Genomic DNA, 24397 nt, shown 5'->3' on the forward strand with positions numbered 1-24397 from the left:
CCCTGCCAACTAGCCATCTCCTTTTCTAGGCCAGCCACGTACCCGCGCCTCCCGCACCCTCCAGTCCCCCAGGCAGCGGACCCCCGCCCGACCACCTCTCCTACTTCCAGCTCCCCTTTGGCCAATGCAGCAACATCCCTGTTCCCCCCCTCCCTCCTACCCCCTCCCCCCGCTAGATCCACATCTAGCCATTTTGCTTCCCCCATAACACTCCCGTAAGTCAGCTGACTCCTGCTGACCCCGGCCTCTCCCGCCATTCCATCGACCTCCCAGTGTGAGAATCCCCCCTCCCCTTGGCAGTCAGTGTGCGCTCCTCTCCAGCAACCCCCCCTGGTCCTTCCCTAACGCAGGAAAAAGCCCGCGCTTTCCTGAGCTGGCCCAGCTCCCTCTGGCGCAGCTCCTTTTTGCGGCCTTACCCCAACTCCCCATCACCGGGCCTCCACTCCCCCTCTTCCTCCGTGGGGGCCTGCCCCTCCAACACCGACGCCCACACTCTCCCACAGCTCCCACATCAAATCCATTCACCCATCCCCGCCCAGCACTCAAACCAAAAGAACATTCCCCAAACGTAATAAACACCGTAAACACAGTAAACATTCCCCCACGACAAACCCTCAATTTGAGTCCAACTTTTCAGTCTGTATAAAGTTCCATGCCTCATCGGGCGTTTCAAAATAGTGGTGCCGATCTTGGAACGTGACCCACAATTGCGCTGGCTGCAGCGTACCGAACTTCACCCCCTTCCGATGGAGCACCGCCTTAGCCCGGTTAAAACCAGCTCCCTTCTTAGCCACCTCCGCACTCCAGTCCTGGTAGATTCGGATCTCCGTGTTCTCCCACCTGCTGCTCCGCTCTTTTTTGGCCCATCTCAGGACACACTCTCTGTCCATAAAGCGGTGGAACCGCACCACTACAGCCCTTGGCGGCTCGTTGGCTTTGGGTCTCCTTGCCAGGACCCGATAAGCCCCATCTAGCTCCAGGGGCCTCGGGAAAGCTCCTGCGCCCATCAGCGAATTGAGCATCGTGCTCATATATGCCCCAGCATCGGGCCCCTCCACTCCTTCAGGGAGACCCAGAATCCGAAGATTCTTCCTTCTCGACCTATTCTCCAGGTCCTTGAATTTTTCCGCCCACCTCTTATGCAGCGCCTCGTGCGCCTCCACCTTCACCGCTAGGCCCAAGATCTCATCCTCGTTCTCCGAGGCTTTTTGCCGCACCTCCCGGATCGCCGCCCCTTGGGGCTTCTGAGTCTCCACAAGCTTCTCAATCGCCGCCTTCATTGGCGCCAGCATTTATGTCTTCAGCTCCTTAAAGCAGCGTTTAAGAAACTCCTGCTGCTCCTGCGACCACTGCGCCCATGCTGCTTGGTCTCCACCCGTCGCCACCTTGCTTTTCCTCCCTCGCACTTTTCGCTGCCCCAAGATCACTTTTTTCACCGTTCCACTCCTGGTCCAATCCATATAATGTCGGGGGGTCCCTGCTGTCACCTTCCCACACTGGAAGCCGTCAAACAATTGCCGTTGGGGCCCCTCTGGAGAGCCCAAAAGTCCGTTCCCGGCGGGAGCTGCCGAACGTGCGACCTACCTAGGCATAGCCGCAACCTGAAGTCCGGAAGCAGCTACATTAATGGTGTTCAAAAGGCAACGTGACAAATACATGGATAGGGTGGGTTTCAAGGAATATGGCACAAGGAAGTGCTGATGGTTTTGGCCAAGGTTGGTATCATGACAGGTACAGGCTTGGAGGGCCGAAGGGCCTCTTCCTATGCTGTATTGTTCTTTGATGTGTGGGTAGAGGGTGGGACAGTTAACCCCTAAACAAATCAATCTCATTTTTCAGGGCAGTCAGGTGTTAAAGGACATTTAACCAACTGTATTCACTTCATATTTCATATTTGTTCCATTTATAAATAAATAGTGATTATGTTTAAATTTACAAACATGGTTACTGTAATTATTGGGCTGCCAAGGGCCAAAGATTTAAGGTTTTTGCAAGAATTGTTGGTTAATTCATTTGTATTGTGTACCTGGGGTTTGTGGGGCTGGAATCGACAGCTTGCCCAGGGTGGCATAAAAACTTGGACGGTGTGGTAACTCCTCTTGCCTTGACTTATAAGATCATTGAACTTCTTGCCACACTGAGTTGCCATGTGTGCCATGAAGGAATTAGCTTCCTTGGCCACCTTCTTTCACCAGCTTGGGCATTTCCTTTAGATATTTCTCCTTTCTATCAAAAACTGGGCAGGATTAACTACAGAAATTGAATCTGGCGCGGTTGATAGAGCAGGTGAAGGGGGATTTTAAGAGATGGGACGTGCCCCGCTGTCACTGGTGAGGTGGGTGCAGACCGTGAAAATGACGGTGCTTCCGAGATTTTTATTTGTTTTTAGAACCTTACGAAGCCCCAGTCTGGGCACCGATTTGTGGGAATCATAGATTTGCGCCAGGGGGGTTAGACGCGGGGTTCCGGGGACGGCGGCCGGTGTGGATCGAATGGTTTGGGGACTTATTTATGGGGGGCAGCCTTTCGAGCTGAGAGGAATTAGAAGAGGAGTACAGGCTGCCCAGTGGGAATGGGTTCTGGTATTTCTTTAAAATATTTTGAGTACCCAATTCATTTTTTCCAATTAAGGAGCAATTTAGCGTGGCCAATTCTCCTACCCTGCACATCTTTGGGTTGTGGGCCGAAACCCATGCAAACACAGGGAGAATGTGCAAACGCCACACAGACAGTGAACCAGAGCTAGGATCGACCCTGGGATCTCAGTACCGTGAGGCAGCAATGCTAACAACTGCGCTACTGTACTGCCCCTGGGTTCTTGTACTTACAAGCACGGGATGATGTCAGGAAGCAGCTGTCATCCTTTCTCGACCTGTCACCCCCGTGGCTGCAGGACAAGGTGGTGTCGAACACAGAAGTTGGAGAGGGTAGGGTGTCGGAGATTTATAAAAAATTAATGGCTTGGGAGGGAGCCCCGATAGGCGATGTTAAACGGAAGTGGGAGGAAGAGCTGGGAAAGGAGGTGGGGGTTGGGTTATGGGAAGAGGCTCTGAGGAGAGTGAATGCATCCTCTTTGTTTGCTAGGCTTAGCCTTATTCAATTCAAAGTGGTTCATAGGGCGCATATGACAGTGGCCAGAATGAGCAGGTTCTTTGAGGGGGTGGAGGATAGGTATGGGTGGTGCACGGGAAGGCCCGTGGACCATGTCCATATGTTTTGGGCTTGTCCAAAGCTGTAGGGACTCTGGCAGGGGTTCCTGAGGTAATGCCCGAGGTACTGAAGGTGAAGGTTGCCCCGAGTCCAGAAATGGCGATTTTCAGAGTGCCGGAAGACCAGAGAGACGCCGATGTCTTGGCCTGTGCCTCCCTGGTAGCCCAAAGATGTATTTTGTTGTAATAGAGGGACCCGGGGTTGCCGAAGCCAGAGATGTGGGTGGGCGACCTTGCGGAATTCCTTAGGCTGGAAAAAAATCAAGTTTGCCTTGAGAGGGTCTGTGGGGTTGGGCTTCAAGGATAGTTAAGATCTCAGAAGTGGAGTGGGGGGTGGGTATAGGGTGTAAAAATGGGAGAGGCTGTTTGGGCTGAAGGGAACGGCAGGGAAGGTGGGTGTTATTTATTTGTTAAGAGATTTCCTATTTGTTCTCTTTTTGGTTTTGGTTGTGTTTCATGTATAAATGCCTTAAAAAATATATTTATTTTAAAAACTGAGAGGGATTTTATGGCTGGCGGGCTGCCCTGCAGCCATATAATGCTCTGAAGAGCACAAAGATTAAATTTTAAACCTGTGGTATTGGACAGAGCCTGTAGATTAGCAAGAACAAAGGATGAGCTAGTAAGATTAAGTGCAGGATAGGGTATGGAAGCAGAGTTTTGGATAAGTTAAAGTTCACATAAGGTGAAGAATCGAAGGCTGAAAAACTAGAGTAATTGCATGTGGAGGTTATGATGGCAAAATTAATGTTTCAGTGGCAGATGCACAAAGATAGGATCAGAGGCAGGCAATATTATTGAGAGGGAAGGAGTTATTCTTTGTGCTAAAGTGGATATGAAAATACCTTGCATTATATAGCATCTTTCATAATGACAGAACATGCAAAAGTGTTTTACAGACAATTGAAATGAAATGAAAATCGCTTATTGTCTGTCACAAGTAGGCTTCAAATGAAGTTACTGTGAAAAGCCCCTAGTCGCCACATTCTGGCGCCTGTTCGGGGAGGCTGTTACGGGAATCGAACCGTGCTGCTGGCCTGCCTTGGTCTGCTTTCAAAGCCAGCGATTTAGCCCTGTGCTAAACAGGTACTCTTGAGTACTCTTGAAATTTAGTCACTGTTTGTAATATAGGAATATATTAGAAACCCAGACTGAGGCTGAATAAAAAGACAAAATGGGAGCCAGTCTGGTTCAATTCGAGATTGTGGGGTTATTATTTTTGTTGTCTGATGGAGCAGAAACCAGGAGGTGCTGGTTCTGGCCACTCACTCATATGGCTAAAATGTGTGACAGATTTTAATATCCAGACATTATTGGCAGTTCTTTGCAGAATACCATTTTATAAGGTGCATTGTTATGCAATCCAATCAATTAGAAGGTAGGACTTCCACTTGAGACCTCTCGTTTTGAAATACTGAATTTAACTCTTCAAGAGAAATGTAAAGGCGTCATCAGAAAAGTCTTGCCTGCTACTTGGATATTGTTTAACATAAGCCTTCATTGTTTCACTGGCTTCCAGGGTTTCGGGGCAAATGTTTTTAGTTTAATTTCTCTGATTTCTCTGTGCTTGTTCTGTGGCCCTCAGAAATGTGTCTACCGTTTCTCCACGTAATTGCAGTATCTGAAAATTTTGAGTGCAAGAGCTCCACGCGTCAGTTCTATTGTGGTGGAGATGTGAGTAGAGGAGGTACAGCAGAGGAGGTTAGTCCTTGTCCAAAAAGATAGAACAAGAATGTAAAACACACTCAATGCCAGGCCTGGAAGGAGGTTGCAGAAGTGATGAATGCCCGTAACGTTACCCAAAGAAATGTCTTCAATACATGAAGTGTCTCAATGGCATGTCCAGGACACTAAGTGAGAAGTCTCTCTGGCTCCATATATGTGTCAAGTATTTCCGTTGCAGTTTTTGTCTGTGCATGCATCCCTCTTCTCCCTCTGATGTCCTTTGGTCATTTTGAGCAGCAAAACCAGCTAAACATCAGGCACATCAATAGATAGTTAAGGCTTCTCTCTCTGGAGCCAGGAGGCACAGGAATGCTCTGTGAGCCCGACAATGAAAGTCTGTATGCCTGCTGCCATGGTCTCCCCCTTCCCACGTGCAGAACCCTGGATAATTCCCCTTCCACTCCATATCATTTGAGTGTTGGTGGTCACATACAGGGATGTCTGATCTTTGCCTGCCAACCAGCAACCTCTCTAAACGATTTTGGGTAGGTAGCTGAATGATGGAATGTTAATAGGCCCAGACATTAAAATTGGCCAGGTGCCAATGGGTAATGCTGGGTGAGAAGTTTTCTTTATTTACTCATGGATGCCACTCTAAAGGCTAGTAATTATTGACCATCCCTAATTGACCAATTGAATTGTTTGATAAACCATTTCAACGGGCAGTTAAGTGTCAACCACATTGCTGTTGATCAGGAGTCAATATTGGCAAGACTTTTGTAAGGACAGCACGCTCCCTACCCTAAGGACGCGGATGGATCTTTAGGACCATCCAGAGTTTCCCTGGTCATGATTACCAATACTAGCTTGTTATTCCATATTTATTTTGTTAATTGAATTTACATTCCTAGCTGCCATGATTGCTTCTGAACTAATATCAACCAATCATTCGTCCAGGCCTCTGGGTGACTAGTTGAGCAACATAACCCCTAAGCTACTGTACCTGGAGTGAGGAGGCTCTGCTGCTTTTCCACAAGTAGTTAAAATTCTCACTGTATTAACTGACATTAATAAGGAGGGAGGGAGGGAGAGGTGAAGGAAGGAAGGAAGGAAGGAAGAAAAAGAGAGTACCTTGCTGACTGAATTCACAGGTGTCATTTTTTGAGACTTCAGTCATACACTGTTGACTTTGTGTTGGAGGTTTTGTTGTAATATCTAAAGACAGAGGAATTGCAGTTTTAGGAAAAATATATTTTTCAGAAACATATATTTTAAGAAGCATTACATACACAATGTTACATTGCATACAAAAAAAATTACTTTCACAGAAAAGTTACAAACTTCCTTCACATTTCTCCAATCTTTGTGTCAATGGCTATGACCTGAAAAACAGACTGACAAAAGTGATAGCAAGGAAAATTAATAGAGGCAAAATACTGTAGAAATAAAATGAATCATAGAATTTACAATGCAGAAGGAGGCCATTTGGCCCATCGAGTCTGCACTGGCCTTTGGAAAGAGCAACCCAATTAAGCCCACACCTCCAACCTATCCCAGTAACCCCACCTAACCTTTTTTGACACTAAGGACAATTTAGCATGGCCAATCCACCTAACCTCCACATCTTTGGACTGTGGGAGGAAACCGGAGAACCCAGAGGAAACCCATGCAGACACGGGGAGAAATTGCACGCTGCACAGAAAGTGAACCAAGCCGGGAATCGAACCTGGGACCCTGGAGCTGTGAAAAAACTGTGCTAAACCACTGTGCTACCGTGCTGCCCCACAAACTGGTAGAGGAAAAAAGAAAGTAACAACAGACGTCAGATAAAATTATGTTCAATTCTGAGTATTACATTCTATAAAGGACATCAAGGCTTGGGCAGAGTGCAAAGCAGATTTACCAGAATGATCGAAATAATAAGGGACACTTCAGTTACATGGATAGACTTTAGAAGCTGTGGGTGTGCCAACACCAGGTAGACCGCAACGGTACAAGAAGGCAGCTTCCCAACACCTTCTCATGGGTAATCAGAGATGGGCAACAAATGCTGGTCTTGCCAGCGATACTCACATCCCAAAAGAATTGTTCTCCTTAGACCAGAGAAGGAGTTTTAATGGAGGTGCTCAACATTATGAGGGATTTTGATAGAAAAACTGTTTCCATTGGCACATGTGACAATAAGTAGGTGACACAGATTTAAGATAATTAGCAAAAAGTGTACCTGAGAAACTGAATTGACACAGTAAACTATCTTTGTCCATCAGTGAATGCCCATCATTTTTTGAGGTTGTCCCTGGCATTTCCATCGAAGAGTTTTGTCTGATATCTGGACACAAAAGAATCATAGTTTTTTTTTAAAGGTGGCATTTAAAGTTTACTATTTTTATTTTCAAATATTTTTATTCTCCTCCTATTTCATATTTTCTCCCAAATTTGCACCCACCATCAAGAAACAATAATCAGTAATGAATATAATATCAATAACAACGATCCCACCCTCCCACCAAACCCCAAACATTAGCCCACATGTTAACATAAACAAATAACAAAAAGGAATCAGGAATCACCCATAGTCACCATTAATACACAGTCTCCCTCCCCCCAACTCATGTTCAATGTTATCCAGTGCATGAAAGTGCATAATGAATAATGCCTATGAATTGTAGAACCACTCCATCCTTCCCCTCAGTTCAAACTTAGCCTTCTCAAGAGTCAAGAATTCCAACAGGTCCCTCCGCCACGCCAGGGCACAGGGTGGAGAGGTTGCTCTCCAACCCATCAGGATCCGCTTCGGGCAATCAACGAGGTGAAGGCTACAACATCTGCCTCTGCACCCATTTCCAACCCCGGCTGGTCCGACACCCCGAATATGGCCTCCCGAGGGCCCGGGTCCAGTTTCACATGCACCACTTTAGAGATTACCCTGAACATCTCTTTCCAGTAATCCTCCAGCTTCGGACAGGACCAAAACATATGATCATGATTTGCGCCCCCCCCCCCCCCCCCCCCCAACAACATTCACACACATCTTCTACCCCTTCAAAAATCGGCTCATCCTCGCCCTTGTGAGGTGTGTTCTATATACCACCTTCAGCTGTATCAGCCCCAACCTCGCTCATGATTGGAGGCGTTCACTCTCCGGAGCACCTCCCACCAGAACCCCTCCTCCATACCCTTTCCCAACTCTTCCTCCACTTTGCTTTGATCCCTTCCAGTGGTGACTTCACCTCTTCCAAAATAGCTCCGTAAACTGCATACACTACCCCCTTCTCCAGTTCTCCTGTCGTCAGCACCTCCTCCAGCAGTGTGGAGGCCGGCTCCAGCGGGAAGCTCCGTATCTCCATTCTGGCAAAATCTCGAACCTGCATGTATCTAAACATTTCCCCCTGCTCCAGCCCATACTTCGCTTTCAGCTCCTTCAATCCTGCAATCCAACCCCCCAGAGCAAATCTTTCAGTGTCTTAATCCCCTTCTCCTCCCATTTCTGAAAATTTCCGTCCCACTTCCCTGGTTCAAATCTCAAGGCATTTCCCTTGACCCTGCCCCCAACCTGAAGTGTTGGCGAAACTGGAGCTATTATTACCGGACTCCCTGAGTATTTCCTCGGGGCCATCGGGAGCGGCGCTGTTGCTAGCGCCTTCAATCCCGACCCCCAGCAGTGTAATTGGACGGCAGGACCCACACTGCTCCGGGTACTTATCCTTCTTTAAAATTAAGGAAATCGGGACTTCCGGTGGCAGCTATGAGGGAGTAGGTCGCACATTTGGTGGCTCCCGCTTCGGTCGGACTTTTGGACCTTTTCCCCTGACTTTTTTGCGCTTTTGAGCGCGGAACTGGAAAGCAATAGCACTCAGGCACAGAACCCAAAAAGAATTGTATGGACCTAAGAAGCCGGAGGGACCGTAAGCAGCAGAAGAAGTGGTCGAGTAAGGACACAGTGGAGGCTGTGAGAGAGACCAGCATGGCTGGTGTTCAGAGCAAGGTGCCGACAGCCCAGCCCACAATGGAGCAGCTGCTGCAGACTATGCAGGAGGGCTTTTTGGCCCTGAAGCGTGACAACCTGGAGCTGTTACAGAAGTCGATTGACTGGCTGATCAGGCTGAGAAGCTCCAGCAGTTGGAGAAGTCAGTGAAGGAGCAGACTGACTTTCAAACGGTGGCGGATGTGGAGATTCGGAGGCTGAGGGATCAGCAAAAAGTGCTTCTGGAAAGGCTGGAGGACCTGGACAACAGGGGCGAAATTCTCCGGAAACGGCGCGATGTCTGCCGACTGGCGCCCAAAACGGCGCAAATCAGACGGGCATCGCGCCGCCCCAAAGGTGCGGAATGCTCCGCATCTTTGGGGGCCGAGCCCCAACCTTGAGGGGCTAGGTCGGCACCGGACGAATTTCCGCCCCGCCAGCTGGCGGAAAAGGCCTTTGGTGCCCCGCCAGCTGGCGCGGAAATGACATCTCCGGGCGGCGCATGCGCGGGAGCGTCAGCTGCCGCTGACAGCTTCCCATGCATGCGCAGTGGAGGGAGTCTCTTCTGCCTCCGCCATGGTGGAGACCGCGGCGGAGGCGGAAGGGAAAGAGTGCCCCCCTGGCACAGGCCCTCCCGCGGATCTGTGGGCCCCGATTGCGGGCCAGCCACCGTGGTGGGCACCCCCCGGGGCCAGATCGCCCCGCGCCCCCCCAGGACCCCGGAGCCCGCCCGCGCCGCCTTGTCCCGCCGGTAAGGTAGGTGGTTTAATTTACGCCGGCGGGACAGGCATTTTAGCGGCGGGACTTCGGCCCATCCGGGCCGGAGAATCGCGCGGGGGACCCGCCAACCGTCGCGGCGCGATTCCCGTCCCCGCCGAATCTCCGTGCCGGAGACTTCGGCAACCGGCAGGGGCGGGACTCACGCCAGCCCCCGGCGATTCTCCGACCCGGCGGAGGGTCGGAGAATTTCGCCCCAGATCTCGCCGGCAGAATGTGAGAATCGTGGGCCTCCCAGAGGGGGCAGAGGGGTTAGATGCTTCCGCATATGAGGAGGGTATGTTCCAGAAGTTGCTGGGGAACGAGGTGTTCCCGTGCCCGCCGGTGGTGGACAGGGCACACAGAGTGCAGGTGAGGCAGCCACAACAGGGGGGTCCTCCACGAGCGATGGTGGTACACTTTCACAGGTACCTGGACAAGGAACGGGTGCTGCAATGGGCAAAGAGCACACAAAGCTGTATTTGGGACAATACCACCGTCCGTGTGTACCAGGATTTGAGCGCTGAGGTGGCCAAGAGGAGGGGAGGCTACAGGCAGATGAAGGAGATACTGTATAAAAACAAGGTGAAATTCGGGCTGCTTTTTCCGGCGCGACTGTGGGTCACGTATAAGGGTCAGCACCACTATTTCGAGGAACCCGAAGAGGCGATGGACTTCGTTAAGAAGCAAGGGCTGGCCCTGAGCTGAGGACGTTTGGACTCATGTTAGAGCTTTTAAGTATATGTGGCGTCTCTCCCGTTTTGAAAAGTGCCTGCATGTTTGGGTCAGTTTTTGTTGTTTCTTTTTTTGACCTTGTTGGGGGGTTGGAAGGTGGTAGGGATGTATCTTCTTTTTTTTTTGCGTGCTTTTTGCGTGGTTTACCTGAATGTTTCCTGTTTGGACTCTTTGATTAGTTGGAGTTTGGCTGGGGGGGACATTAATAAAGAAAACAGTTAAAAGAGTTGGGTTAAAATGGATGCTTCAGGGGAACTTTGTGCAATCTTTTTCTGTGTCTGGGGAGGACTGAAGAGGGCCTGTTATTTTCTTGTTTAACTTGAATGGTGCTATTGTGGGGGTTGTTTATGACTTGTATAGAGTGTTTGTTTAGGTAGGGCTGATCTGGTGAAGTGGTGTGGAGGGGTCGGGGGAGGGGTGACTGGGAACAATGGGTGGGAGACGTGATGATGCCGAGGCTGGGAGCCCCATTCTAGCTGAGTGCAGCTAGTCAACGAGAGCCGAGGTGGGGGATGTCCATATAGTTAGATTAGAGCAGGGGTTAGGTGATAGGAGGGTGTTGCTAAGGGGGGGGGGGGGGGGGGGGAGATAGTAGGGTGTTGCTAGGGGGGGGTTCTGCTGACGGGGATGGAACTGGTGGAGCCGGTCAGGAGGCGGACCAGATGGAGCGCGACACATGGCTGGGGTGCTGGCCAAGGAAAGGGGATGGCTGATCGGCAAAGGGGGGGGGGGGGAGGGGGTGGTGAAGTGCCCCCCAACCAGGCTGATCACCTGGAATGTTAGAGGGTTAAACGGGCCAATGAAGAGGGCGCGTGTGTTTGCGCATCTGCGGGTTCTGAAGGCGGACATAGTCTTGCTGCAGGAGACGCACCTGAAAGTGGCAGACCAGGTTAGGTTAAGGAAGGGCTGGGTCAGTCAGGTCTTCCATTCGGGGCTTGATTCTAAGATGAGGGGGGTTGCGATCCTGATTATTAAAAGGGTACAATTTGAGGCGGAGGGCACAGTCGTGGATGGGGGTGGTAGGTTTGTCATGGTGAGGCGTAAGCTCGAAGGGGTGAGAGTAGTCCTGGTCAATGTGTATGCCCCTAATTGGGACGATGTGGATTTTATTAGGAGGATACTAGGGAGGATCCCCGACTTGGACTCGCGTAAGTTGATCATGGGTGGGGACTTTAATACAGTCCTGGACCCGAGCCTGGACTGGTCATGCTCAAGAACGGGCAGGTTGCCAGCGATGGCAAAGGAACTGAGAGGGTTCATGGAGCAAATGGGGGGAGCAGATCCGTGGAGATTTAGCTGGCCGACGGCGAGGGAGTTCTCGTACTACTCCCACGTCCACAAGGTGTACTCCCGAATTGACTACTTTGTTGTGAGTAGGGACCTGCTGGCCGGAATGGTGGGGGCAGAATATTCGGCAATTGCCATATCGGACCATGCTCCGCACTGGGTAGACCTGCAGTTTTGTAAGGACAGCTTTCAGCGCCCACCATGGAGGCTGGAAATTGCATTACTCGCAGACGAGGCGGTGTGTGAGAGGCTGAGGAAATGCATGCAGAATTACCTGCAGGTGAACGATACTGGAGAAGTCTCGGCAGCGGTGCTCTAGGAGACGCTGAAGGCAGTGGTGAGAGGGGAGCTGATTTCAATCCGGGCGTACAGGGACAGGACAGATAGGGCAGAGACGGACCGACTGATTAAGGAAATCCTACGGATGGACAGGAGTTGCGCGGAATCCCCGAGGCCAGTTACTCAGGAAACGACAGAGGCTGCTGGCCGAATTTGAGGTGCTGATTACAGGCAAGACTGTAGAGCAGCTTAGGAAGGTAAAAGACGCGATTTATGAGCATGGGGAGAAGGCCAGTAGAATGCTTGCGCAGCAACTAAGGAAGAGGGAAGCGGCTATGGAAATAGAGAGGGTAGTGGATGGGGAAGGTAATCTAATGGGTGATCCAGCAGGGCTGAACAAGGTCTTTAGGGACTTTTATAGGAAGCTGTACACTTCGGAACCACCCGGAGGACCGGGGGGTGATGAGGTGATTCCTGGACGGACTGACCTTCCCAAGAGTTGGGAGGGGGTTGATGGAAAACTGGGGGCCCTGGTCAGGATCAAAGAGGTATTGAGGAGCCTGAAGGTCATGCAGTTGGGTAAAGCCCCGGGGCCGGACGGGTACCCGGTGGAGTTTTACAAAAAATTTGCCGGGATAGTGGGGCCGGTGCTGGTCAGGGTCTTTAACGAGGCAAGAGACAGAGGGAGTTTATCCCCCGACGATGTCGCAGGCCACCATCTCGCTCATTCTGAAACGGGATAAGGACCCGGAGGCCTGTGGGTCATACAGGCCGATCTCTTTGATCAACGTAAACACCAAGTTACTGGCCAAGGTTTTGGCGACCAGAATTGAGGACTGTGTACCGGATGTAATTGTGGAGGATCAAACCGGGTTTGTAAAGGGGAGGCAGCTGGTGGCCAACCTGCTCAACGTGATTATGAGGCCCCCGGAGAGTAGGGAGGTAGAGATAGTGGTAGCCAAAGATGCTGAAAAGGCTTTTGACCGGGTCGAGTGGGACTATCTGTGGGAGGTACTACGACGGTTCAGGTTCGGGGCGGGGTTCATCGACTGAGTTAGGCTATTGTATCAGGCCCCGGAGGCGAGTGTAAGGACAAACAGGATGACATTGGATTACTTTAGACTGCACCGTGGGACAAGACAGGGCTGCCCTCTCTCCCCACTGCTGTTTGCGCTGGCCATAGAGCCGCTGGCAATTGCACTGAGAGCTTCTAGGGGCTAGAAAGGGCTGGTCCAGGGGGGAGTGGAACATAGAGTCTCGTTATACGCAGATGATCTGTTGTTTTACGTATCAGACCCAATGGTGGGGATGGACGGTATTATGGCAACACTGAGGGAATTTGGCCGGTTCTCCGGCTACAAACTGAACATGGCTAAGAGCGAGTTGTTTGTAATTCAGGCGAGGGTGCAGGAGAGTAGGCTGAAGGGGTTGCCGTTCAGGTTAGTGGGGGAGAGTTTCCGATATTTGGGGATTCAGGTGGCACGGGACTGGGGCAAGCTGCATAAGCTCAACCTGTTGCGACTGGTGGAACGAGTGAGGGAGGAGGTCCGGAGGTGGGATGCGCTCCCGCTGTCATTGGCGGGGAGGGTGTAGACTGTCAAGATGACGATTCTCCCGCGATTCTTGTTTGTTTTTCAGTGTCTCCCCATCTTTATCCCGCGGTCCTTCTTTAAGAGGCTGAATAAAATTATTCTGGGATTTGTATGGGGAGGGAAGTCCCCGCGGGTGACGAGGGTGATGCTTGAAAGGAACAGAGGAGAAGGGGGGCTGGCGTTGCCGAACTTCAGCAACTATTACTGGGCAGCCAACATAGCGATGATAAGGAAATGGATGGTGGGTGCGGGGTCGGTTTCGGAGCGGGAGGAAGCTGCTTCGTGCAGGGGCACTAGCTTAGCAGCCCTGGTCACGGCGCCTCTGCCGCTTTCGCTGGCACGGTACTCCACCAGCCCGATAGTGGTGGCGGCATATAGGGAGGTAAGAGCATCGGTGTGGACCCCAATCTGCGGCAACCACCGATTTGCCCCGGGGAACATGAAAGGGGGGTATCGACTGTGGAGGAGGGCGGGGATTGTGAGGATGGGAGATCTGTTCCTGGAAGGGAGCTTTCCGAGCATGAGGGTGCTGGAGGAGAAGTTTGGGCTGGCGAGAGGGAACGACTTTAGATACTTACAGGTGCGGAATTTTGTACGCTGACTGGTGCCGTCCTTCCCACGTCTCCCGCCGAAGGGGAGGCAGAACAGGGTAGTTTCTAGGGGAGAGGTGGGAGAGGGTAGAGTTTCAGACGTCTACAAGGAACTAATGGGAGCTGAGGATACGCAGGCTGAGGACCTGAAGCTTAAGTGGGAGGAGGTGCTCGGGGGGGAGTTGGAGGACGGTATCTGGGCGGAAGCCCTGAGCAGAGTAAACACGACCGCAACATGCGCCAGGCTCAGCCTGATCCAGTTTAAGGTCGTGCACCGGGCCCACATGACGGTGGCCCGGATGAGCAGATACTTCGGGCTGGAGGACAAGTGTGCTATATGCGCCGGAGGGCCGGCTAACCATGTACACATGTTCTGGTCGTGCCCTAAACTCAGGGGGTATTGGCAGGGATTCGCAGATGTCATGTCCCGGATATTGAAAACTGGGGTGGTAATGAGTCCTGAGGTGACATTCTTTGGGGTTTCGGAGGACCGGGAGTCCAGGAAGAGAGGGAGGTCGACGTTCTGGCCTTTGCTTCCCTGGTAGCCCAGTGACGAATACTGTTAGCATGGAAGGACTCAAAGCCCCCGAGGGCTGAGGTATGGCTATCGGACATGGCGAGCTTTCTTGGCCCAGAGAAAGTCAAGTTCGCCTTGAGAGGTTCGCTACTAGGGTTATCTCGAAGGAGGCAGCCATTCATTGACTTCTTCACAGAGGAGTAAGCGTCAGCGGGTGGGGGCTAGGGTAGTGTAGAGTAGAGTGGGGGGATATTGAGGCAGGTCCGTGCGTGAACAGAGCTGTGGTTTGCACTATGTTTAATTTGTGTCTTGACTTATTTTTTTGTACTGTACAATGTCACTTTTTCCAAATGCCTAAAATACCTCAATAAAATTGTTTGTTAAAAAAAAAAAATTAAGGAAATCGATGCCTGCGATAATGTGGGTGGAAGCTCTGCCTTTTCCTTCACTTCATTAAATGTCCTTACCAGCAGGGGCTCCAGGTCTCCCCAAAAACCTTTTATAAAACTCTATCGGGAAGCCATTCGGACCCGAGGCCTTCCCTGCCTGCATCACCCCATACCCTTCATCACCTCCACCAGTCCAATGGTGCTTCCAGCCCCTCTACCATGTCCTCCTCCACCTTGGAGAACTCCAACCGGTCTAAAAAGCACCTCATTCCTTCCTCCCATTGTCGAGGGCTCCGAATTGTATAATCTCTTGTAAAAGTCCTCGAAAACCCCATTCACCCCCACCGAGACTAAGACCATATTTCCCCTCCTATCGTTCACCTTTCCGATCTCCCTCGCTGCCTCCTGCTCAACATCCTACTCGCCTTCTCCCCATACTCATAGATTGTCCCCATGGCCCTCAGCGACTGCCCCACTGCCTTACCCGTAGACACAAGCCCGAACTCCAACTGGTGTTTCTCCCGCTCTTTCAACAGTCAAGTATTTGGGACCTCCGAATACCTCCTGTTGACATGCAGGATCTTATCCACCAGCCTCACCATCTCTGCCCGTTCCGTCTTGTCCCCATATGCTCATATCGATAGAAAACTCCCCCCTGACCACTGCCTTAAGCGCCTCCTATTGCGTGGCAGCTGAAACCTCACCCATATCATTCAACTTCACATACCCCCGAATACCAACCCTCACCCGCTCACACACATCACCTAAGACCATAAGACCACAAAACATAGGAGCAGAATTAGGCCACTCAATCCATCGATCTGTTCCGCCATTCAATCATGGCCTTCTACAGCAAAGAGTTCCACAGATTCACCACCCTCTGGCTAAAGAAATTCCTCCTCATCTCTGTTTTAAAGGATCGTCCCTTTAGTCTTAGATTGTGGCCTCTGCTTCTAGTTTTTCCAACAAGTTGAAACATTCTCTCTCACGTCCACTCTATCCAGGCCATGCAGTATCCTGTAAGTTTCAATAAGATCCCCCCCACATCCTTCTAAACTCCAACGAGTACAGACCCAGAGTCCTCAACCGTTCCTCATACGACAGGCTCTTCATTACAGGGATCATACTTGTGAACCTCCTCTGGACCCTTTCCAAGGCCAGAACATCCTTCCTTAGATATGGGGCCCAATATTGCTCATAATACTCCAAATGGAGTCTGACCAGGGCCTTATATAGTGTCAGAGGTACATCCCTGGTCTTGTATTCTAGCCCTCTCGACATGAATGCAAACATCGCATTTGCCTTCCTAACTGCCAACTGAACCTGCAAGTTAACCTTAAGAGAATTGTGAACAAGGACTCCCAAAGTCCCTTAGTGTTTCTGATTTCCTAAGTATCTTCCCATTTAGAAAATAGTCTATGCCTCCATTTCTCCTTCCAAAGTGCATAACCTCACAGATTTCCACATTGTATTCCATCTGCCACATCTCTGCCCACTCTCCTAGCCTGTCCAAGTCCTTCTGCAGCCTGCCTGCTTCTTCAATACTACCTGCCCCTCTACAGATCTATGTATCATCTGCAAACTTAGCAACCGTGCCTTCAGTTCCTTCCTCCAGATCATTAATGTATATTGTGAAAAGTTGTGGTCCCAGCACCGACCCCTGAGGTACGCCACTAGTCACCGGCTGCCCGCCTGAAAAAGACCCCTTTATCCCCACACTGCGCCTTCGGGCAGCACAGTAGCATAGTGGTTAGCACTGTGGCTTCACAGCGCCAGGGTCCCAGATTCAATTCCCTGCTGGGTCACTGTCTGTGTGGAGTCTACACGTTCTCCCCGTGTCTGCGTGGGTTTCCTCCGGGCACTCCGGTTTCCTCTCACAGTCCAAAGACGATGCAGGTTAGGTGGATTGGCCATGCCAAATTGCCCTTAGAGTCCAAAAAGGTTAGGAGGGGTTATTGGGTTGGGGGATAGGGTGGATGTGAGGGCCTAAGTGGGTCGGTGCAGACTCAATGGACCAAATGGCCTCCTTTTGCATTGTATGTTCTATGTTCTGACAGTAAGCCAATCCTCTATCCATGTCAGGATCTTACCCTGAGCACCATGGGCTCTTAACCTATTTAACAGTCTCCCATGCGGCACCTTGTCAAAGGCCTTCTGGAAATATAAATAAATCACGTCCACTGGTTCTCCTTTATCTAACTTCCTTGTCACTTCCTCAAAGAACTCTAATAGATTTGTCAGACATGACCTACCCTTGACGAAACCGCGCTGACTCAGTCCTATTTTATCATGCACTTCCAAGTACTCCGCAATCTCATCTTTAATAATGGGCTCTAAAATCTTACCAATGACCGAAGTCAGGCTAAATGGCCTATAATTTCCTGTATTCTACCTCCCTCATTTCTTAAACAGTCGTGTTACATTAGCCATTTTTCAGTCCTCTGGGACCCTTCCTGCCTCCATTGATTCCTGAAAGATCATCACCAATGCTTCCACAATCTCTTCAGCTATCCCTTTTAGAACCCTGAGGTGTAGTCCAGCACCGCCAAGTGATTGATCCACCTTCAGACCTTTCAGTTTCCCCAGAACCTTCTCCTTAGTAATGGTCACTACACTTACCTCTGCCCCCTGGAGCTCTGGCATCCCACTAGTGTATTCCACTGTGAAGACTGATGCAAAGTAACTATTCAGTTCGTCTGCCATTTCTTTGTTTCCTATTATTACTTCTCCAGCCTCATTTTCCAGTGGTCCAATGTCTATTTTTGCCTCTCTCTTATCTTTTATATATTGAAGAAAACTCTTCCTAGCTTCCTTTATATTACTAGCTAGCTTGCACTTATACATCATCTTCTCCCCCCTTATTGCTTTTTTAATTGTCTTCTGCTCGCTTTTAAAGGCTTCCCAATCCTCTGGCTTCCCACTAATGCTCGCTTCTTTGTATGCTTGTTCTTTTGCTTTTATGCTGTCCTTGACTTCCCTCGTCAGCCATGGATGCCTTGTCCTCCCCTTAGCATGTTTCTCCCTCCTTGGGATGAATTTCTGTTGTGCCTCCCAAATAACCCCCCAAAACACCTGCCATTGCTGTTCCACTGTCTTCCCTGCTTAGCTCCTTTTCCAATCAACTCTGGTCAGCTCCTCCCTCATGTCTTTGTAGTTACCCTTATTTAATTATAATATCATTACATCTGATTGCAGCTTCTCTCTCTCAAACTGGAGGGTAAATTATTACATATTGTGGTCACTGCTACCTAAGGGTTCCTTCACCTTAAGTTCCCTAATCAAGTCTGCCTCATTACACATCACCAAATCCAGAATTGCTTGTTCCCTAGTAGGGTCTGTCACAAGCTGCTCCAAAAAAACAGCTCTTAGACATTCCACAAATTCCTTTTCTTGGGATCCACTACCAACCTGATTTTCCCAGTCCACCTGCATATTGAAGTCTCCCATGATTATTGTAATATTGCTTTTTTTACATGCCTTTTCTATCTCCTGATTTATTTTCTGCCCCACCTCCTGACTACTGCTAGGGGGCCTGTACATAACTCCCATCAGGGTATTTTTACCTTTGTGATTCCTCAACTCTACCCACAGAGATTTTGTGTCTTCTGATCCCCCTTGCTATCAATTTAAACTTCATTCCTTATGAACAATGCAACCCTGCCCCCTTTGCCCATCTGCCTGTCCTTTCGATAGGACACATATCTTGGATATTTAGATCCCAGCCCTGATCCCCTGGCAGCCACGTCTCTATGATGCCCAGAATATTGTACCGGCCAATTTCAATGTGCTCAACAAGCTCATTTACCTTGTTCCGTATACTGCACGCATTTAGGTACAACATCCTCAATCCTGCATTGACCACCTCCCTTTTCACACTTGTCACCTTTTTTGCTCTGCCTGAGGGTGATGTTGTTCTTTTATTTTGGTTGTCTATTTCCCCTTCAGTTATTACACCTTCTAAGCTCACATTCTGGTTCCCACCCCCCTGCCATACTAGTTTAAATCCTCTGTCCATTTGCAAGTCCACCCAATGTGGCGCGTGGTCCGAGACCACAATCGGCAAATACTCCGAGCCAACTACCACCGCCAGCAGATTCTTATCCATCACAAAGTAGTCGATGCGGGAGTACACCCTGTGCATATGAAAATCGCTTATTGTCACAAGTAGGCTTCAAATGAAGTTACTGTGAAAAGCCCCTAGTTGCCACATTCCAGTGCCTGTTCGGGGAGGCTGGTATGGGAATTGAACTGTGCTGCTAGCCTGCCTTGGTCTGCTTTCAAAGCCAGCGATTTAGCTGTGTGCTAAACCAGCTATGGGAGAGGTACGAAAATTACTTCGCCCTCGGCCTCCCAAACCTCCATGGGTCCACAGCCCCCATGTGCTCCACAAACCCTTTGAGCTCCTTTGCCACTGTCGATACCCTTCCCGACTGCGGACTCGAATTTTGGCTCAATGACCGTGTTAGAATCCCCCCATTATCAGTCGGTGCGGGTCCAGGTCCGGAATCTTCCCTAGCCCCCGCCTCATAAATTCGATGTCATCTTAATTTGGGGAACAGACGTTCACCAGGATCACTGGCATCCCCTCTAGTTTCCCACTCACCATCACAAACCTTCCATCTGAATCTTTCCCCACCTCAAACGGTACCCGCTTATTTATTAGGACCGCCACACCACACGTCTTCATGTCTAATCCTGAGTGGATGACCTGGCCTATCCACCCTTTCCTTAGCCTAGTTTGATCCCCGATCTGCAAGTGTGTTTCCTGTAAAAATGCCACATCGGCCTTTAAGCTCCTCAAATGCACGAACACGCGCAACCGCTTGACAGGCCCATTCAGTCCTCTCGCATTCCATGTGACCAGCCTGATCGGAGGACCCCCCCCTGCAGATCAGCCATAGCCCCCCTCTTGGGCCAGCCCCCTGGCCCACGTCAAGCGACCCTCCAGATCCACCCTCGATGCCCACCATCACCAAACCCCTACTTATCGCACTACAACAGCCCCACCCGTTAGCAGCCCCCCCTCTAAATAAAACAACAGTCCCAACCCCCTCTACCACCTGCTCACCCCCAACTGTGCTCCAGTGAACTAGCCCGCATAGCTAGCCTGGCAGCCCCCCGTCCGTGGCGCCAAACATCCTACCCCTCACTGATTCCCATCTCCCCCGCTCGCATGCTCCCTTGATACAAACAACAACAATAACGAAAAAGGTGCACTCACACAGCACGGTCCTCCAGCATCTCACCAAAGAACCCCACAAGAAAGAAAAACGACCCGAGTGAAAAAAAAAAGGTTCTCCTCTGACCGCCCCCCCCCTCAAAGAAACAGAGCAATAACAACAATAACAAAAAAAAAAACAAGGGAGGCAGAGAGAACCAACATCTCTTCACACCTCCTCCAAAGTTCAATGTCCTCCTTCCCCTACCAGTCCATTGTCTCTCACAAACCCCATTGCCTCCTCCGGTGTTCCAAAATAATACTCGCGACCATTGAGGGCAGCACGGTAACACAATGGTTAGCACAGTTGCTTCACAGCTCCAAGGTCCCAGGTTCGATTCCCGGCTTGGGTCGCTGTCTATGCCGAGTCTGCACATTCTCCCTGTGTCTGCGTGAGTTTCCTCCGAGTGCTCTGGTTTCCTCCCATGATTCAAAGATGTGCTGGTTAAGTGGGTTGGCTATGATAGATTTATTGATTTGATTTATTGTCACATGTACTGAAGTACAGTGAAAAGTATTTTTCTGCGGCCGAGGGAACGTACACGGTACATACATAGTAGAAAAGAAAAGGGACAGGGATGGAGGGCTGGCAGAGAGTTGCCATGCTCCGGCGCCATCTTGAATCTTGATCTTATTGCCCATTGTGTCTAAACAAAAAGGTTCGGTGGGGTTACGGGGATAGGGTAGAGGTGTGGGGATAGGGTGGAGGAGTGGGCTTAGGTAGGGTGCTCTTTCCAAGGGCCGGTGCAGACACGATGGGCCAAATGGCCTCTTTCTGCACTGTACATTCTATGATTGTGGGTCACCCATAGGTGGGCCGGGTATAGCATCCCCTTCTTAAAGAGGGCTTGGCTCGGTTGAAACCTGCTCTCTTCTTGGCCAATTCCGAACCCAGGTCCTGGTATACCTAGAACTCATTACCATCCCCGGTACATCTCCTCGTCTGCCTGGCCCAGCTCAAGATCTTCTCCTTATTTATGAATCGGCGGCTCATTCGCCTGCGGCTTCCTCATCAGGGCCCTAGGCGCCTGATCAACCTCCAGGGGCTGGTCAAAGGCCCCCTCGCACAACAGCTTCTCCAGCATTTTGGCTACATAAGAGCCTGAGTCCGCTCACTCGATGCCCTCTGGCATCACCACAATTCTCAAATTCTGCCTCCGGGAGCGTTTCTCCAGGTCCTCCATTTTCTCCTTGAGCCGCTTCTGGGTATCCCTCAACAACCCAATTTCGGCCACCAACGAGGTAAGCTGCTCTTTGTGCTCTTCCACCACCTCCTGGATCGCCTGGCTCTGGGTCTCCAGCCTTTGCTGTACACGGTTGATCCCCACTCTCAGCGGGTACGCCAGGCCCTCCAGAGCCTCCCTCCTCTGCTGGCTGAACTTCGCGTTCAGAAAATCCACCAACTGCTCCGTCGGCCATTGGGCTGGTAGGGCCGGCCCCGTGCTCTCCACCATCTTTCCCTGTGTCGCACTAGGTGTTTCTTGCTCTTGCAGCTACTTTCTCCTAAATCCACTTCTGGTCCACAAACCCAGTCACCGGTGGAGTATAGTCTTCTTCCACCACTCCTCCACCCTTTAAAAAATTTTTTTTTAAGAACATTAATAAAAAAAATTTAGAGTACCCAATTCATTTTTTCCAATTAAGCGGCAATTTAGTGTGGCCAATCCACTTACCCTGCACATCTTTGGGTTGTGGGGTCGAAACCCACGCAAACACGGGGAGAATGTGCAAACTCCATATGGAAAGTGACCCAGAGCCGGGATCAAACCTGGGACCTTGGTGCCGTGAGGCAGCAGTGCTAACTTCACTTTAGGAGCGAAGCAGTGCTGCCTTCACTCCTGCACCCTTTTCCTTCAAAACATCCACCCGGCAATTGGGAAAAAGGAACAAAAAGACGGCCTCGAGCAGGAGCTGCCAATGGCCGCCACCAGAAGTCCATTGACCCCTTAGCATTAGTGTTGATGCTAAGACAGAATTCGTGCAATTTCACAACATCAAAACTGGCGCCTCACCTGGACCGATTCTGCTATGGTTAACAGACTAGCACCAACGGCACGTGTAACACAATCGATTCTGATGAGAAATGGTGCCATATTTGCCGGTTTCGCAATTGACACTCAGGAGGCTGACAAGCTTCAGCCGCAGATACACACTTCACTCCCCACACACACCATCCCAGCCAATAACCAAAGAGAAAATGCTAGAAAATCTCAGCAAGTCTGGCAGCATCTGTAGGGAGAGAAAAAAGCTAACGTTTCGATTCCAGATGACCCTTGACCCTGGAGCGGCCGAACCTCACCCTGCAAAATATGCCGGCACCCATATCGACCACTGTGGTAGTCACCACCAGCAGTATTATATGTATTACGGTAAGACACGTATACTAGAGGTACATGGGTAAATCCCTGCCTGCTGGCTCCGGCCAGTAGGCGGCGTATAAATGTGTGTGCTCGCCGGTGCTGCAGCCATTCTGGTTCCAGGTACAGGAGGCACAACATTATCCACTACTCTCGTCTTTGTGGTAATTGATAGTGCATCAATTTATTGGGCAAAGATTTTTTAAACAATGGATCTTCGCATCAAGCCTGATCGCCTGCAGCGGGCCCTCAAGCAGCCAACGGTATGCCCGCTTTTGACCACTGGCTAGCCTGCTTCGAAAGCTACCTCCGAACATCCGCTGAGGAACCCCCGGACGCGCAGAAGCTCCAAGTCCTTTATTCACGGGTGAACCCTGACATTTTTCCTCTCATCCGGGATGCGCCCACTTACTCTGAAGTGATGGAGCTCCTGAAGGGACATTACCTTCGGCCAGTCAATCAACTATATGCCAGGCACCTCCTATCCACGAGACAGCGACCGGTGAGTCACTGGATGATTTCTGGTGTGCCCCGTGTGGTAGTATGCATTAGGGGTCATGTGGGACTGTGAAGCCATGATGTCATTGGCTGACAGATCCCGGGTCCTGGTTGGACGTTGACCTCTATCTCCGCCCTGAAGGCGGAGTATAAGTACCTGGAGCCCTCCCCCGCAGGTAGTCTACTACTGAACTGCGGGGGAAACAGTCACGCTTAATAAAGCCTCATCGACTTCACTCTATTCGTCTCTCGGAGTCTTTGTGCGCTACAATTTATTAGGCGTGACTAAAAAGGACTATGGAGCTCAGGATCATCCCGGAATGCCTGAGGATCAGCCCCCACGCAGTGAACGCGGCAGCAACTTTCAAGCACTGGCAGACTTGTTTTGAGGCCTACCTCAGAACGGCCACCGGCCGGGTCACAGAAGACCAAAAACTACAGGCCCTGCACTCGAGGTTAAGCACGGAGATTTTCTCTTTCATCGAAGACGCAGAGGATTTCCAGACGGCGTTCGCAGCACTGAAAAGTCTCTATGTCCGCCCAGTAAACCAGATCTACGCTCGCTATCAACTCGCAACGAGACGGCAAAGTCCCGGAGAATCGATAGATGAATTCTACGCCGCGCTACTAATTTTGGGACGAGCCTGCAGCTGCCCGTCGGTGAACGCAATTGACCACACGGACATGTTAATGCGCGATGCTTTTGTGGCAGGTATGAACTCCTCCCAAATCCGCCAAAGACTTCTAGAAAAAGAGTCGCTAGGACTCTCAGAGGCACGGGCCCTAGCAGCCTCCCTAGACGTGGCCGCGCGAAATACCCGCGCCTACGGCCTCGACCGCGCGGCAGCCCATTGGGCTCCGTACGTACCAGTCGCGACAAACCCACCCCCCCCCACCCCCGGACACCCCACAGGCTTGCGCGGTCCAAACGCCAAGTCGCACCGGGGGCGCCCGCTGCTATTTCTGCGGCCAGGCGAAACACCCCCGGCAGCGCTGCCCGGCCCGCGCAGCGATCAGCAAGAGCTGCGGGAAAAAGGGCCATTTCGCGGTTGTGTGCCGGTCCCGCGAGGTCGCCGCTGTCCCGGGAGAACAGGGAGCCCTGCACGCCGCTTACGCTCCCCAACCCCCCCTGCGCCCCATGTACGACCCGCAGGCGCAGCTACTCTGGGTCCCGACCACCGCGGTCCCGGGAGAACAGGGAGCCCTGCACGCCGCTTACGCTCCCCAACCCCCCCCCCCCCCGCCGCGCCCCATGTATGACCCGCCGGCGCTACCACTTTGGGTCCCGACCGCCGCTCTCCCCGGAGAAGAGGGAGTTCTGTGCGGCTCTAACGCCCCCCA

The 24397-nt window shown here is 51.0% G+C and overlaps 1 protein-coding gene across 2 annotated transcripts in view; it reads right to left on the minus strand.

The window, feature by feature from the left end:
* Positions 1-24397, minus strand: part of LOC140427288 (uncharacterized) — a 442867-nt gene that overhangs the window by 105954 nt on the left and 312516 nt on the right. For both annotated transcript variants that reach the window (XM_072512862.1, XM_072512863.1), the window contains 2 exons: positions 7099-7203; positions 6006-6089 (listed from right to left, as the gene is read on the minus strand). In XM_072512862.1, coding sequence (XP_072368963.1) covers positions 6006-6089; positions 7099-7203 — 189 coding nt within the window. The remainder of the gene's footprint in view (positions 1-6005; positions 6090-7098; positions 7204-24397) is intronic.

Source organism: Scyliorhinus torazame, chromosome 7 (assembly GCF_047496885.1).
Source record: "Scyliorhinus torazame isolate Kashiwa2021f chromosome 7, sScyTor2.1, whole genome shotgun sequence".
Classification (NCBI taxonomy): Eukaryota; Metazoa; Chordata; class Chondrichthyes; order Carcharhiniformes; family Scyliorhinidae; genus Scyliorhinus; species Scyliorhinus torazame.